At 41.1% G+C, this 17,473-nt stretch overlaps 1 protein-coding gene across 1 annotated transcript in view; it reads right to left on the bottom strand.

Annotated features, from left to right (window-relative positions):
- The window catches only part of CSMD3 (CUB and Sushi multiple domains 3), a 1,852,015-nt gene that overhangs the window by 176,913 nt on the left and 1,657,629 nt on the right, over positions 1–17,473 (bottom strand). Inside the window, exon 54 of the mRNA XM_033933128.1 lies at positions 1,089–1,262. Coding sequence (XP_033789019.1) covers positions 1,089–1,262 — 174 coding nt within the window. The remainder of the gene's footprint in view (positions 1–1,088; positions 1,263–17,473) is intronic.

Raw genomic sequence — 17,473 nt, 5'->3', positions numbered from 1 at the left:
AGAGATTTGCATATGATGGAAGTGATAGGCATGCAAATTTGCTTCATGCATATTCATTAGGGCTAGCCTGAAAACCCGATTGGCCTGGTGTTCCTCCAGGACAGGGTTGGAAATCACTGGTCTAGTGGATCTGGTGGGGATTCGGGCCAGACCACCCCAGCTCAAGGACCCTCCACCCCCAACACCGCTCCCCCAACCTTTTGTCAAAAATCAGGAAGGAGGGATGCCCACTCTCTCCTGCCTTCAAGGGCCACCTCTTCAAAATGGTGGCCCTTCCCCCTCCCAGTGCATCCTGGGATGCACTGGAAGGGGCCTAAGGCTCTAATTGACTCAGACCCTAAGGTTCTTCCCCCGAGGAGTGTGTGGCGCAGTGGTTGGATCTACAGCCTCAGCACCCTGGGGTTGTGGGTTCAAACCCCGCGCTGCTCCTTGTGACCCTGGGCAAGTCACTTAATCCTCCATAGCCCCAGGTACGTTAGATAGATTGTGAGCCCACTGGGACAGAGAGGGAAAAATGCTTGAGTACCTGATTGTAAAAACCGCTTAGATAACTTTGATAGGCGGTATATAAAATCCTAATAAACTTGAAACTTGAGGAGAGGCCTTATGTTCCTGAGCCAATCAGGGCCTTATGCTCCTCCCAGTGTCTTTATGATATGTGCTACTCTGCACAGTCTTGAATGAGTGTTATAAGTGAATTGATTATATGCAAGATATGCACTGCTCTACATGGTAGAAAAAGTTAACAGCAAGGCTCCTGAGGCAGGCCATAGAGGCCAAAACATATGCGTGTCGAGCCACCGCACTCTTAAACAAAATTTTGAAATAAAGTTGCACATCAAGATCTTTTGAACATCTCCACTGTCATTTTGTTCATGTTTGAAGTTGTGGAGACTTTCTTCCCTGACTCGCTTGTCATATTTCAGATATAACTACTTTATGATTATTATTGTTTTATTTGGGGTTTTTTTTTAAACATATAATGTATTTTGTGAAACAGAGAATTCAGCATGGAAGGTTTTATGATATCTTAGAATAATGAGAGCTAACTTGAATTAAACATGGCTATTTTTAGCATGCTTACTTACGCACGCAGGATGGCAGCTGTCCAGACCAGTTGTGATCTTGTTGACAAATTCGCACAGATGAACCAATCAATCGAAAACCAGGGTTACACTGGTATACAACAGTGTCCCTGTATCCATAATTCTCTCCAATAACTTGGCCATTGACTATAAGTTCCGGAGTTCCACAGTGACCACCTGTGATTGGCAAAATAGCAAATATGTGAGATACAGATATCAATAATGTTTACATTTAATTAAATTTGACAGCACATTTATCATCTGTTAAGCTCATTATTAAATTTTGAGCTCCATGTGGAACTCAGCTATGGGTCCCCAATCGGGGCACCCAGCAATACCTAATCTAGGCATTGTTTACAGAATCTGGCCCTAAGCACCAATAACACCCACTCATTGGCACTAACTGAATGCTAAATTTGACTCTGTATACATTTCTGGCACCTATCTTCGATGTAGAATCAAGTTTAGTGGCGCCAAACGTGAACCCCACCCATAAGCATGCCACCTTCGACATTCAGCGCTGGTAAGCGTCTATGTAGACGCAATTCAGGTGCCTTTTTTTGTATGCGCTTCGCGGTGCCTGGTTTTTTTTTTTTTTTTTTTAATAAGTTTTGTATTGTTTTTTTAAGGACACGGTCAATTACCGCCCCGTTAAAGGTCAATTAAAACACTTAGGGCTCCTTTTATCAAGCTGTGCTAGCCGCTACCAACTCCTCTTGAGCAGACGGTAGTTTTTGGCCAGCGCGTGATAAAACATCGCACGCGTTAACCCCGCTAGCGTGGCTTGATAAAAGGAGCCCTTAGGCGCCTACCGGCACCTTCTGAACAGCACCATTTTGAGAGTACGGGCCCTAGAGCTTAAAGAACACACTTATAGAGCAAAACACCCACACTCACACACACAAGCTCGTATAAGGGCAAACTAAAACAATGTATTAGCTAATTAAAAATAGCCAGTGACAGAAGGTAGAACCAAAATAGCCTACCCCAAAAAGTATTTTGTGCAAGATGAGACACCCTCACATGCTACGGTTATTATTTATTATTTAAGGGATGAGCAAGTATAAATTCATGAACTTCATTTTACTTTTCCAGAATTTATCTGCATGGGGGCAGGGGGAGGGGGAGTGAGAGTTGTCACTGAAGTTTCTCAACTGATAATCATATGCCCTTAACTCATATTAACTGTAATTTGCAAATCAATAATTTATTAAAAATAAAAAAAAGTTAAAGTATTATAGAGAACAATTCAGTAACACATTTGAAATCTCTTTAGCAAAGTCAGCAGGAGAATATTGCAACAATTACTTTGCTAGCCTATTTCCAAATCTAATAATCATTATACGAATATTGTTATATAATGGACCAATTATAGGATCAATAAAATATGCCACTAAACATCTCAAATGCCAACCATTAGCAATATAATAGCTGTCAGTACAATGAAAGCTTATCTCAGAAATAGGGGAAATGCTTTAAATGAAATCATTAAAGAAACAGTTGTTGATAATGAAATTCATTTACATCTCTATTTCAGGAAAGTCCTATAATGCATAAATAGAGAATATTTGGAAAACACTCAACCTGTAACACATTTTTCTTATACTTAAAGAAAATATGGCCAAGTCAGAACAAATCCAGTTTCATCTTACTGAGAAATAATTTTTATGGGCTCCTTTTACTAAGCTGCGGTAGCGTTTTTAGCGCACGCAGAATATTAGCGCGTGCTAACCCAACGCTACGCAGCTAGAACTAACGCCACCTCAATGGTTGCGTTAGCGTCTAGCATCCATGGCAATGTAGCGCGCACTAAAACCGCTACCGCAGTTTAGTAAAAGGGAGCCCTATATTTATGCAATAACCTTAAATATATAGGTGTTTTCTTTTTTTTTCTCATAAGGTGAGTTACATTCAGGTACAGTGATGTTTCTTTATCCTCAGATAGCTTACAATTTAAGGGCTGAATTAAATAACATGCATTAATATAGTATATACCTAAATGTAACTCATCTTAACCTACTAATGAAAAAGGTGTGAGCAAAATCCAAATAAATAAATGTGCCATAATCCTTATAAAAGGTCTTCAATGCAAGGCCCATGAGCCAATTGCAGCCCTCCGAGACTTCTGTAGTGGCCTGCAGAGTCTGTGCAGAATATCATCCCTGCTGTCAGGTTGTAGGCAGCGTGAATGAAGTAAACATGCTGTTTTCAGCAGCCCTGGAAGCGTTCCCTCTCCTACAGCTTCCTACCATGGGGACAGGAAGCTGTAGCAAAGGGAAAGCTTCTGGGACCACCAAAGACAGCGTGTTTTCTTCATTTACATGCCTGCAGCCTGAAGAATGCAGGATTGAAGCGCTGGAAACAAAAAGTGCCAGATCCAGACCGGGGGAGGGGAAAGGGGAAGAATTTTCTAGACTTCTGTGGGAAGAAAGATAGGGAGGAAAGGGGAAGGGAAGAGAAAGAGGAGATACTGCACAAGGATGGAGAGATGGGGAAGGAGAGATAAGGAGGTGATGGATGTAGGGCAGAAAGTGAAGGAGAGAAAAACAGCAAATGGATAAGGTGGTTAAGAGCACAGACAGAAGGAAGTGCAGCTAGAACGTGGGAAAAAATGATTAGAAAAATAAAATCACCAGACAATAAAGATAGGTAAAATGATTTTATTTTCAATTCAGAGATTGAAATATGTCAGTTTTGAGAATTTACATCTGATAATTTACAATGCATTTCTCTCTATTTCTCTGGTGGTGTACTGCATGCAGAGTATCATGGGTTCTAGTTGTGTATATTAGGACTTTTCATTTGTGGTCCTGTATTTGCATAAAGTTCATTGTGTGACCAAGGCCAGGTATTTTGGTAGGAATGAAGGTCGAGAAGTACTGTTGGCATCATGACCCCAAGTAGGAAGATATTTGATAGCTCTCCTTCAGCCCTTTTGAGCCAAAAATGGCCCTTGCTTTAAAATTTGCTTTGTAGGCTTGGTTTGATGCTACCATCTGTACTGCACAATAGTGCCAAGGTTTAGCCCCACCCACCGGCACTACCCTGGATCCTCTACGTCAGTGTCTCACAAACTTTTCCGGCCGGTGGCACACTAAAACCAGTGCCCCGGCCAGAAGGCACCCAGATGTCGACACGATGAAATCATGCGTATGCATAATGTCACTGCGTCAACGTCTGCGCATAACAGAGGCCCATCTGGCCGTGACCCTGCTGTTACAGGGAACTGGGAGATGTGGGGAGAAGAGGAGAGATGCCGTCCAAGAGGAGAGTCAGCTGTGCCGGCTGACTTCCTACAAGACATGCCTCTCGCGGCAAGAGGCACGTCCTGTAGGCAAGAAGCCTACATGGATGATTCTCCTCCTCGTCAGTGTGTTGTGGCACAGCAGAAATTCAGGAGGCAAACTGGTGTGTTGCAGCACACTGTTTGCAATACACTGCTCTACTTCCTAGTTTGTATATGCCTTCTGAGTCACAATAGTACCAAGACTGTCTTTCTAACTACGTCTTAAAGTATCCAGAGACATCAATACCTCCTTTACAGAAATTATATTATTTAAACATTCCCAAGATGACAAATCAGGACTTGGAAAATCAATTGACAGAATTAGACATAACAGATATTCTTGAGTCCTCACAACCTGAAACTTCTGTAAGGGCTACTTTACTAGTAACTTTTGGTTTTTTACAAGGCAAAGAGGCAGTTCTTCGTCTATTCTTTAGGACTGAGAATGTTGAATTTTATGGTTCAAAAATAGCAATATTTCCTGATGTTTCTAAATGGACGCAATTGCGTCGTAAAAAATTTCTATTGCTACGTCAATCTGTATTGAGTTTAGGAGCTACCTTTCAGCTGCACTTTCCATGTAAATGTTGTATCAATTATCAAGCAAATAGATATGTTTTTTATGAACCCGATCAATTACAATTTTTCCTGGAGGGCAATGCGGCTTCCGTAACCCCTCAGATAGTACCAAGACTGTCTGATTTAGCCCACCCACTAGTACTGCCTTTGGAAGCTTTGTCCTCTGGGATTCTTTTCTGTTGGGGCAGGGGGGAGGGGGGGTTTGGGGGATAGGGGGGTACAGGCCTGTTGGGGGGTGTTTGGGTCTCTTTGTTCACTGAGAGGACATCAGAGTCCAGTCCTCTTTGGGGGGGGGGGAAGTGGCCCTCTTTTGACTGTTGTTGGAAATGTTACAATCCTTATCTGTGTTCTGTGGTTGTGAGTTGTTATTCTCTTTACCATTAAAAAAAAAGTTTAATAATAATAATTCTGGGACTACCCAGTTTAGCCCTGCCCAGCAGTAGTGCCCCAAAGGTGACATCACGGTTTTAAATTTTTTTAAGTATTTTGCATTCTCTGCAGAACATAATCTTATTTTGTGTAACTTCATTGTTGTTACCAGGTTATCTTGCGCCTCATTTTTCCCTGAGTCACCCTAACAAGATCACACGCAGAGTACATTTGTTTACTTATCCTTCCATAAAATCCTGTCGTTATAAGAAGTTCCTTGAGAGAACCCTCTCATTTCAAGCCGCCAAACGGAATTCATGGCTTAGAAAAATTATTCTAGAGGTCTCCTCTTACTTTGCTTTTAGAAAATTATTAAAAACACAACTTTTTAATAGGTTGGTATCTTAATGCATTGCTATTTTTTAACAAGTCTATTTAGATCTATCTGATGTATTTTTATCTGTACTATATGTATCAACTTGTTGGTTAGTTAGTTTTTAACTGCATCTTTTTTAAATTCTTAACTAGTTTAGATTCAGCTGACGTTTTATTTGGATTACATGCATTATTTTTTTGCCTGTTAGAGGGTATTTTATCTGCACTCTTTTACTTCTAATGTATTTCACTGGCATTATTTTGTAATATGCATTCTGATTATTGTTAAATTTTATTATTCCAATCTGTTGTATTTCATCTGTATTTTATGTACTTACCCAGTTGTTGTGAACCGCCTAGAACTCTTTTGGTATGGCGGAATATAAGAATAAATTATTATTATTATTCTTTATAGGCTTTGCTTCTGTATTTGTTGAAAAGTAGTGCCAGACTTCCAGGTTTAGGCCCACCCAACAGTACCACTCTGGAGGTGATTCTTCTTTTTTAACTTTTTAAAAACTTTTTGTCTTTTAAGTGATATATACTGAAGGAGCGCACAAATGGAATATGTCATGCTCTTTTATGCACTTCTTTCGCTTGCCCACTTTACAGTTTATTTGATTATTAGGATTTATTTACCACCTTTTTGAAGGAATTCACTCAAGGTGATCTTATTTTTCAGACCTTGATGTTGCTCATTGTCTTCCTTTAAATTCTGGGTCATGTTATCACTATCTCTATATTTGGGAATCAGGCCTGAGATAAGAACTTCCTACCTGATAATGTTTTCTATAGTCCTACTATTGTTTAAATTGGCTTAAGAACATAAGACTTGCCATATTGAGACAGACTGAAGGTCTATCAAGCCCAGTATCCTGTTTCCTATAGTGTCCAACCCAGGTTCCAAGTACCTAGCTAGATTCCAAATAGTAAAACAGATTTTATGCTGCTTATCCTAGGAATAAGCAATGGATTTCCTGAAGTCATCTCAATAATGTCCTATGGACTTCTCTTTTAGGAAATTATCGAAACCTGCTAAGCTTACAGATTTCACCATATTCTCTGGCAATAAATTCCAGAGTTTAATTACACATTGTGTGAAGAAATATTTTCTCCTGGTTATTTTTTGTTGTTGTTTTTTTTAATCCACTACTTAGTAGCTTCATCTTATGCCCCCTAGTCCCAGTATTTTTGGAAAGGGTAAACAAGCGATTCACATCTACCCTTTTCACTCCACTCGGTATTGAATGCAGATTCCCTCTGGTGAATAACTTATTTGGTACATGATCTTATTGTTGACTATTGTATGAGAAGTTCCTCGTTTGATAGAAACTTGGTTCTCTGGCTTTAACAATCTTTCCCTCTTAGATATCAAACCTGTTCTCCAAACAAATTCTTACACATGCTGGAGGCATAGCAGTTTTATTTTCTTTACCTTTCAAGATTTCTCAACCTCACTCTATTCTACCTCTCTTTTTAAGAGTTTATTTTTTTCTGGGGGGGGGGGGTTACCTACCCCCATCTCACCCCTCTCCTTTATCTAGTGATAAATTTTCCTATGCTTATATATCATTTTCCCCTCTATATTGTTTATGAACTTCTTTTTTCTTCTTTGCTTGATTCTTTGCCTCTTATTCTTCATCTCTCTGACTCCCATGGTACTGTTGCTAGATAAGTCTTGCCTTTTCTATAGGACTCTGCTTTTCAGCAACATCTGGTTATCCCCACCTATTTTGCTGGCCATACTTTTTTTTGACTTGGTAATTACTTCTTTTGCTCTTATTTATTCCATTGCTAACATTTTCTCAGTTTCTATTTGATGATCAGATTATTATTTCATTTATTTTCCATGTACCATCTTCTTATCCGTCTTCTGTTCAGAAACGCTTTAGGGAACTGAGAATCCTTGTCACAAAAAAATTTCTTTTTTATTATGATTCTTTTCCTGTAGATTTTTTTCCCTCACTTTACTCCTTTCTGAGTAATTTACTATTTGGGACAATATTTTATATTCTGCCATTGATAGGGCAGCTCCTATATGGATGATCAAGCCTTATCATCATAAATTGCTCTGTCTGATGCACTATAATAGAAGATGATCTCAGATAGTTTAGATGTAACCCCCTCTATTGCTGACAGTAGCAAAATTAAATTGTGCATAATTAAGTCATTATAAAGTTGCTAATGTTATAGAAAATTGCTAATGAATTAAGATTGGCAAAAAATCATATGACCAATGAACCAAATATGGACCTAATAGCAAAATGCAGTCATATGCAATTTATCATTGGATCTTAATTAATTACTTGCATTGTAATTAGAAGATGTACTAATTTACGTATGAATAAAAATAAATGAAATTATGTCATAAGCTAATAAAATGGTCTGTCACCTGTGGTTCAGGGAGATTCTTGGGTTGGTCTCTATCAGTTCACAGACAACTAAGGTTTCCCATTCGGGCCTTGATGTTTTAAACTTCAGTTTGTGCCTGGATGTTATTTTTTGGCCTCCCTCAGAGATGGAAGAACTGGGGAGGAGGGTTAGGAAATCTGTCCATGTAGTTCTTCAGAGCAAACACAACCAAATAAGATTAGTCTACCTCGAGACTGAACACTGAGAACTTTCTTAGAGATCAGACTCCACAGGTGACCTTTGAGAGGAGGAATGTTGGCTTAATGCCTAACCCTCAGTAAGCTTGGTTCTAAGAGAGAGGTTGTAGAGGGTCAGCATTAGAGATAGTTTTCACAGCAAACTGTGAACTACTGTCCTCCTCTGCCCACTTGCCCTCCCCATAACTCACCCATCCCTAGCCTCAAATTACTCTTATACTACTCTTAAATTACCTTCCACATTTCCCCAGCTGATCTTAAGGACAATCTCTACAAACCTGAAACACCTGACTCCCAAACCCTCTCACCAGATCTGAAAATTCACCCTTTTCCCCACACCTGAAGAAGTACTGAGGGAGGGTCTGCTCTGCTAAGGAGAAGAAACAACCATTGTAATATCTTGCCTGCTGGCATTCAAACTTGGGAAAGGTATACTTTGGTTTTAGTAGGTTATTTCATTGTAGTTCTTGTTTTTAGCTCAGCAAAATCAATAGTTAATAGAGTCTCTGTTAGGGTTTCATACAAAACAGTGTTTTAGTCTAGATCAGTATTTTAGGTTACATTTCAGGGCATAATATCAGATTAGGGCACAAATAGCTGTTGAGGAAAGTCTTTGTTTGGTGTTAATTTAATTCCCTCTCGCCCACCCCAAGGCATAATTTTTGATTTATAGGCTCTTTAGCAGGAACAGAGCATTGCTTTGGTAGGATTTTTCTGCCCTTTCTTTATTCTTCCTGGTTTAAGTATTTCTGCAACCACAGTATAGCTGGGAAACATCATGTCACCAAAGCTGCTGCTCAGGTTACAGCTTCTGTCTCTGTGCAGACAGAAAATGCTACCCAGGAGAGGGAATGATTCCCTGTGCAAGCTGTTTTCAGTTTGAATCCCTCTTGAAGGATGTAGAGGAACTGAGAGAGGAGGTGGCAACACTGAGAAGCATCCGTGAGAATGAGAGGTACATCGATAAAATGGTTTATGAGGCATCAAATATTTCCAGCAGTGGGAAAGAGTTCTGTGCTGAGGGAAGACGGAACTCTGCAAGATTGGTATTGTGACTCCCCCTGCCCTTGAACTGAAGAACGAGTATGCTGCCCTAGAAGTAGAGGAGATGAAAGCATCCCAGGGAGATGAAGGAGCAAATCTTGAAATCTCAAAAATTATTGGATCCATGACCGTTAGGAGATGTAAAGTATTGGTAGTTGGCGATTCCCTACTGAGAGGTACAGAAGCATCCATCTGAAGACCAGACATGATGTCTTGGGAGGTATGCTGGCTGCCTGGTGTCAAAATCCAAGATGTTATGGAGAGCTTGCCGAGACTCATCAAGCCTAATGACTATTATCCGATGCTTCTCATCCACATTGGCATTAACAATACTGCCAGTTACCCTGCAAACATATCAAAAGTGACTTTGTGGCTCTGGGAGAGAAGGTAAAGCTGTCAGGTATGCAGGTGGTATCCTTATCCATCCTGCCTGGCAAGGTTAAAGGCCAAAGCAGAGAAGCTCACATCTTGGAGATGAATGTGTGGCTACGTGGATGGTTTTGTTGAGAGTGTTTTGGCTTCCTGGACCATTGGATGATTTTCCAAGGGCTGCTGAGCAGAGATGGTGTGCATCTATCAAAGAAGGGAAGAAGTGTCTTCAGAAGCAGGCTGGCTAATCTACTGAAGAGGGCTTTAAACAAGAAGTGATGGGGCAGGGTGATCAAAGCCCCCAGGTGAATATAAGCCCTCAGGTAAATAAATAACTGAATACCTCTACATGGATGGAAAAAGGGGGCAATGTGTGGAAAACAGTATATACTAATGCTCAAAGTATGGGAAACAAGTTTCTGGATCTAGAAGTTGTAATAGAAGATGAGTTGGATATAATGGTGATCACGGAAACATGGTTCATGTAAAACCATGACTAGGATGTAGCTATACTAGGCAATAATCTATTCAGGAAAGACAGGATAGGAAGAAAAGGAGGTGGAGTAGTGTTATATGTTAAAGATCATATTAAAGCCACTCAACTGCAGGATCTGCAGGGCAAGGAAGAGGCACTGTGGATCAATTTGGACAAAGTGAATGGTGAATATACAGTATTTACATTGGTGTGATATACAAGCCTTCTTCACAGACAGAAGAAGTGGACAGAGATTTAATAGTAGACATTCAGAATATATCTAAAAAAGGGGAAGTTTTACTAATAGGTGATTTTAACATGTAGGATGTTGATTGGGGTATCCTAGAAGTAGGGAGATCCTAGATCCTCTACAAGAAGAACTGTTCCATCAGTTGGTAATGGAACCCATGCAGGATGGGGTCATACTGGACTTAGTGCTTAAAACAGGGAAAATGTTTCTGATGATGCAGTGGGCGATCATTTGGCATCTAGTGATCACTGCATGGTACGGTTTAATACAATGTATCGCAAACTGTGTGCCTCCTGAGATTTCAGGTGTGCCGCGACATACATGGGAGGAGGGGCGCCGACACTGGCTGACTGCCTACAGGATGTGCCTATTGCAGCCATTTGGCCTTTATCTGCCATCATGTTTCTATGTTTCTATCTAAAGCTTGTCCTGCCTAGCCAAAAGCATGATATTAAACAGAAGTCTAGCTGATTTTTTTGTTGTTTTTTTTAAATAATTTATCTTTTATAAATCCTGTCTTGTTTGAGTGAATTAAAATAATCAAAACTGCCTCAATCTAAAGTGCAGTCTTAGCAAAAATGGTAATATCCAGATAAATCAATACAATTGGTCAATGCATGAGAATAATCATTGTGTTAAAAAATAAAAATTACTCACTGAGGCTTCTGGGTTTTGCAAAGCATGAAAAAAAAAAGAAAAACCCCTCACAAATATAGAGTTAAAGATGTCTAACCATTTCTTCCCATACAAATCAATACAAAATCCATCTGGACCAAGGCATTTATTACCCAGCAGGATTTTAAACACACACAGTATTTCAACAGAAGATAGCCTCTTTGTTCTTGAAAGTTTAGCCAGCAACAATCCCCAAAATAAATTAATAGCCTGGTCAAGCATTGACAGGATCTTCCACACATACATGGACACAGACTGCAACACAAATGCCTCTTTTATGCTTAACACATCATATTTCATAGGACCCCTTTGAGATCCAAAATGAACGAAAAAAGACTGTACCGTAGTCTTTGCTTTTGAATTGTCCTTACTAACAGTGCCCTCATTTTATTCCCATGATAATAAAGCCACTGGTTAGAATATTGTAGTACTGTTTCAATTTTATCTACATGAAGCTGGTCTTATTCCACTTTAGTGACTGCCAAACGATGCCACTCCAGCTTCACTATTCAGTCTAGTAATAGACAGTCTACTTAGCAGAGCTTTTAATGTCTCCCACTTGGTAATCAGGTCATAATTCTCGGAGGGATAAGTGACTTATAATCATGGGAAGGTCATTTTACTCTCCATTCCCTCAGGAATAAATTTAGGCCGTATGCCCTCTATGGACAGAAAAACCTGTCGTAATGAAAGGGAGATGGGAGGAACATTCTGAAATAAATTTGGACAGAATATCCATCACCATAGTATGAGCAGAAAATTATAAGGATCATAGGAAAGTACTCTACATAACTGTGAGATCTATGTATCCCTGAGAAAGAAATGTTACCTCAAGCTGTTGTAAACTTAGAGTGGCAATTTGGTGTGACATTTAAATCCAAGTTTAAACTTTTTGCAGAGCATGAACAAAAATCCAGTACCGAGCATGCCCATTTTCAAAACTACAAAAAGTGTACTGGACCCAAATGTATACCACACAAATAGCCCCTATGCCTGCAGGTGTCACCTATATGTAAGTACAGTGGGATTTGGGTAGGTTTTAGAAGGCTCAGAGATTCCAGCATAAGTGTAGTAGTTCGAGTAGGCTATGGACTTGAGTCCCCATCTCTGTGGTTAGCTACTCCAGAGACTTGTTTGCTGCTCTACTAGGACTGGTCATAACATCTGAAGCTATCATACAGGCAGGTATGTACTGTTTCATTCATGTATTTAGGAGGGGGGGCTGAGAAAGGGGTCAGTGACCACTGGGGGAGTGTGGCAGGGATCAGGTATATATGCCTCCAGTGATCCTCTGGTCAGTTTGGCCACCTTTTTTGGAACCTATTCGTTATTAAAACAGGTCTAGCCCCAAACATCCAATTGTGCCCTGGACATACTAGAGCAGTGATGGCTAACCTTTTTGAGCCCGAGTGCCCAAACTGCCGCACAAAACCAAAGAATTTCCTCAAAGTGCCAGCACGTCAATTAAACCTTAATAAAAAGATTTTAGTATCTAAAAACTCTTTATAAAATTGCCTGAACTATGTAACATCATTTTTAAAGGTTGGAATCTTTGTATTGTCAGAGAATCAATTTGATTCACAATCCTTTGGTTTTCATTTCAATTTATTGGCAATTTATAATGTTTTAATGATTTCATTCATGGGCCGAATACACACATACTTTTCTCTGTCGCCGCACTCTTTGACCAAAAGATTTGTAAGCCTGCAACCACGTCAAGGTAGACTCTTTCAGCAGCTCCCCTCCCTCCCCCTTACCTTTGTGGCCAAGTCAAAATGATCTACCAACAATAAAATTTTAAAAACACAAAGCACGCTGTACGCAGAGAAAATGTTAATTATCATTTATATTCCGCGGGTTTTCAAAGAGGTCAAGGCAGATGACTTTATGCAATGTCACCTCAGTAACAACTATACAAAAGTAGACAAATATTCCCCCTCCCTTTTTACTAAACCGCGATAGCGGTTTTTAGCGCAGGGAGCTGCACTGAATGCCCCACGCTGTTCTTGAAGCTCATAGGCTCCCTGCGCTAAAAAACGCTATTGCAGTTTAGTAAAAGGGGGCCATAGTGCAAAATATAGACAGCATATATAAATTCTCAAAACGGACACATTTTGATCACTAAATTGAAAATAAAATAATTTTCCTACCTTTGGTAATTTCATCAGTCTCTGGTTGCACTTTATTCTTCTGACTGTGCATCCAATATTTCTTCCCTTTTTTCAGCCTCCTGTATGCTTTCTCTCCTCCAGACCTCATTCCCTCCCCAAACTTTTTCTTTGTTTCACCCTGCCCCTTCTTTCTTTTTCTCTCTCTCCATACCCCCTTTCATTCTGTATGTCTGTCTTTCTCTCTCTCTCTCTGCCCCATTTTTCTTTGTTTCACCCAGTCCTCTTTCTTTTTTTTTTTTTTGGCTCCCTGTCCCCCCTTTCTTTCTTTCTCCTTGCCCTCCCCTATGCCACCACCATTGGGAAAATGCTGCCACCGCCACTGGGGAATACGCTGTCACTGCCGCTATCGGGAACAGGCCGGCGCCGAGTTCGCCCTGCTTCTCTTCCCCATGGGGCCGACCAACTCTCGCCACTCGACGTCAATTCTAACATCGGAGAGGACGTTCTGGGCCAGCCAGGCAGCGATTGGCTGGCCCAGAACGTCCTCTCCGACATCAGAATTGACGCGGGTGGCGAGAGTTGGTCGGCCCCCACAGTGAAAAGCAGGGAGAACTTGGCACCGGCCTGTTCCCAATGGCAGCGGTGGCACTCAAGTGGCTAAAGAGATGCAGTTTGCCAGCCTAGGGAGAACACTGGAGGGTGGCCAGCTGTGCACCCCCTTGGGGCGTAAAACCGGGGCAGACTGCCCCCACCCCCACCTTGGTATGCCACTGTCTGTACCTCACTCCCTCCCTATGACCAAAAATTCTCCTTTCTTCTATTCCCCGTGTACACAACCATCTCTTTCCCTCCCTTCCTCTCTCCCAAGTCCTTGCCTTCTGTGTCCAAAAACACATTCCCTCCCCACCTCAGCATCTCTTTCCCTCCCTTCCTCTCTCCCAAGTTCATGCCTTCTGTGTCCAAAAACCCATTCCCTCCCCCACCTCAGCATCTCTTTCCCTCCCTTCCTCTCTCCCAAGTTCATGCCTTGTGTCCAAAAACCCATTCCCTCCCCCACCTCAGCATCTTTTTCCTCCTTTCCTCTCTCCCAAGTCCATGCCTTCTGTGTCCAAAAACACATTCCCTCCCCCACCTCAGCATCTATTTCCCTCCCTTCCTCTCTCCCAAGTCCATGCCTTCTGTGTCCAAAAACCCATTCCCTCCCCCACCTCAGCATCTATTTCCCTCCCTTCTTCTCTCCCAAGTCCATGCCTTGTGTCCAAAAACCCATTCCCTCCCCCACCTCAGCATCTCTTTCCCTCCCTTCCTCTCTCCCAAGTTCATGCCTTGTGTCCAAAAACCCATTCCATCCCCCACCTCAGCATCTCTTTCCCTCCCTTCCTCTCTCCCAAGTTCATGCCTTGTGTCCAAAACGCACTCCCTCCCCCTTTTGTGTTCCCCGTTTGTCTCCCAGCCCATCTTAGCAACTTTCTCAGCAAAATGTAGCTCGAGCCGCGTAGGCTTGTCTTCTATTTCCTGCCTGTCCCGCCGCGCACACATAGCCGATCGGAAATCTTCCCCGACTTCAGCGCTGACGTCGGAGGGCGGGCTTTGCTTAAGCCCTCTCTCCGACGTCAGCGCTGACGTCGCAGAAGATTTCCGATCGGCTGTGTGAGCGGCAGGGCAGTCGGAGTAGAAGACGAGCCTCGCGGCTCGAGTTATATTTAACCCCGCGGGTCCCCCATCGTCCCTGTTCAGCTCTCTCTTCTATGCACCCCCTGGTAGTACTGCCCTGATGGCGGCCCTGTGCGTGCCAGCTGCAAGGCCTTCGCATGCCACAGTTGGCACGCTTGCCATAGGTTCGCCATCGCTGTACTAGAGGATTCCTGCCCCATCACAGCATACTATAGCCAGTAGAAAAATCCTACCCTGTAACCATATGCCACCCAATTTTCTGGCATGGTCATAAGCAAATAGAAACCAATACAAAAGAAAGCAGAAAACTACAGTAATAAGCAAATGCACGTCTGCTTTTCATCAGAAACAAAAACAGGCACATATGTGTATCACAAACACTAATACAGGGGTACTACAACAAGAGCCAAGAGAAACAGAGCAACCAATAAAATGAAATACGAGGAGCAAAAAAGCCTCAGATCCCAACCCCCCAACCTACCGTGATAGGTGACAGGTATAACAGGGTGAACCTCATAGGCATAAAAAAACCCTCTTCATATGCAAATTAAATGGGTGCTCTGTGCAATGCAAGTAAATCCACTGAAGTTCCAAAGATTAACACATAACAGGCTTATCTCTGTTAGGAAAGGTCTGTTACATCAACAATTGCCAGCGTTTTACACACTGCACAGACCTATATTGTCAGAAACCACCTCAGTGATGTCTTGCTGCTTCACAAAACCATGGTCATAAGCAAAGACATATCCAACATCTACTCTCTATATCCTATTATCTGAATCCCCATCCCCTACTGAATCCAACAGCAAATATTGCAAAAAGCCTGCCAACCATTTCCAATGAAGAAGGAACAAACTAAAGCCACATGAGGATAGTTTTGCGACTGTAAGAAGATCCAACCCACACATTCAAGCCTTTAAAAAGACCTGGCTTTTTGAGAGCACTTTTTTCTTTTTCATAATGTCTTGCTGTAATGTTTGTTTCATTATGTTGTAATGACGCTGTTATAAATATTCTTTTCAAAGTATTATTGTAAGCCACTTTAAAACTGTGTGTACTAAGCAGTATATCAAATTAACAAATCAAATAAAATCATACCAACCCAAATGTGATGAAGAAGGCTAAGCAGCTACACAAACAACCTCAGAATTACATTCAAACCAGACAAAAAGTGGTTTTATAAAATATTGGATTAAGCGGCAGAAATCAAGCAGGTGGACATTTCTGCACCTGGATGATGGAAATAATCACAAAGATTAGTTTATTTTATAATATATGCATGCACTTGAGAATTCTGACAAAATGAGTCTTTAATGTAAACCACTTGCATCCCATGTACTGACTAAACGTATCTTTATTGTAAACCGTTTCTGTCCCATGTACTGTCAAATGTATCTTTATTGTAAACCGCTTCGAACTTCACGGTATAGCGGTATATAAGAAATAAATTATTATTATTATTATTCCCACATTCTATTCAAATTCCAACACCTGTACATGGTGACCAACATGAGAACTACCACAGTGGGACAGACCGAAGTTCCATCAAGCCTTCTACCCTGTTTCCAACAGTGGCCAACTCTGGTCCCAAGTCAAACCTTGGATAGCGAGTAACATAGTTTGCGAGTGTTTTGCAAGATGAGCAAAACATTTTATTAAATTTTAACTCGATAAACGAGCGTTGTCTTGCAGAATGAGCACATATCGCGCGTCACATCACCAGAACCCTCAGTTGAAGCATGCGCATCTTACACTGAGCATGGATGAACGTAATAAAAGCTGAGTGTAATAAAAGTGTCGCACCCAATTTATCCACAGTTCAAGCACGCACAACATACGCGCATCTTACTCCAAGCATCACGCTCAATTTACCCATAGCTCAAGCGCTCACAGCATACAGTATTTTGTATTACAGTTTTGGGGTTGTGGAACGAATCATCTGAATTTCCATTATTTCCTATGGGGAAATTCGCTTTGATTTACGAGTGCTTTGGATTACAGCATGCTTCCGGAACAAATTATGCTCGCAAACCAAGGTTTTACTGTATTTATATGATAGTATTTGTAAGAGCCCATTTACATGCATACATTCATAAATTGTTTTATTATTAGCAAACATATTTTATAAAATTACCCTAATAAAGAAGAAAGAGCAGCAAACCATCAACTATATATTTCCATCCATCATTCCTACTTCAGCATTCAGCAAGTCACAAGTACTTTATAGAATCCCAAGAAGTAGAACGATTCCATGCCGCTGACCCCCAAGGATAACAGTTGCTGTCTCTCTATCTATCTTAGTAACTATTTATGGCTTTTATGTCTGGAAACATGTATGGATTGCTTATCTTTTAAGTGCTCAAGAAAATTGAATAAAAAACCTGAAACCATATTCCTCTGGGCCTTCTAGAACAATTTTATGTTTGTGGGTTCACCTAAACTTGTGCCAAATTTAGGGGGGATGTTATTTTTATGAGTATTATTCACTAATCTCAGAAAAGCCCACAAATGTAGCTGCTTTTAAGAAAGGTTTGGAAAATCTCCTGGAGAAAAGTCTATAGTCTGTTATTGA

Source organism: Geotrypetes seraphini, chromosome 2 (genome assembly GCF_902459505.1).
Source record: "Geotrypetes seraphini chromosome 2, aGeoSer1.1, whole genome shotgun sequence".
NCBI lineage: Eukaryota > Metazoa > Chordata > Amphibia > Gymnophiona > Dermophiidae > Geotrypetes > Geotrypetes seraphini.
The sequence above is the reverse complement of the archived record's forward strand: the minus strand, read 5'-3'. Positions and strand labels throughout refer to the sequence as shown.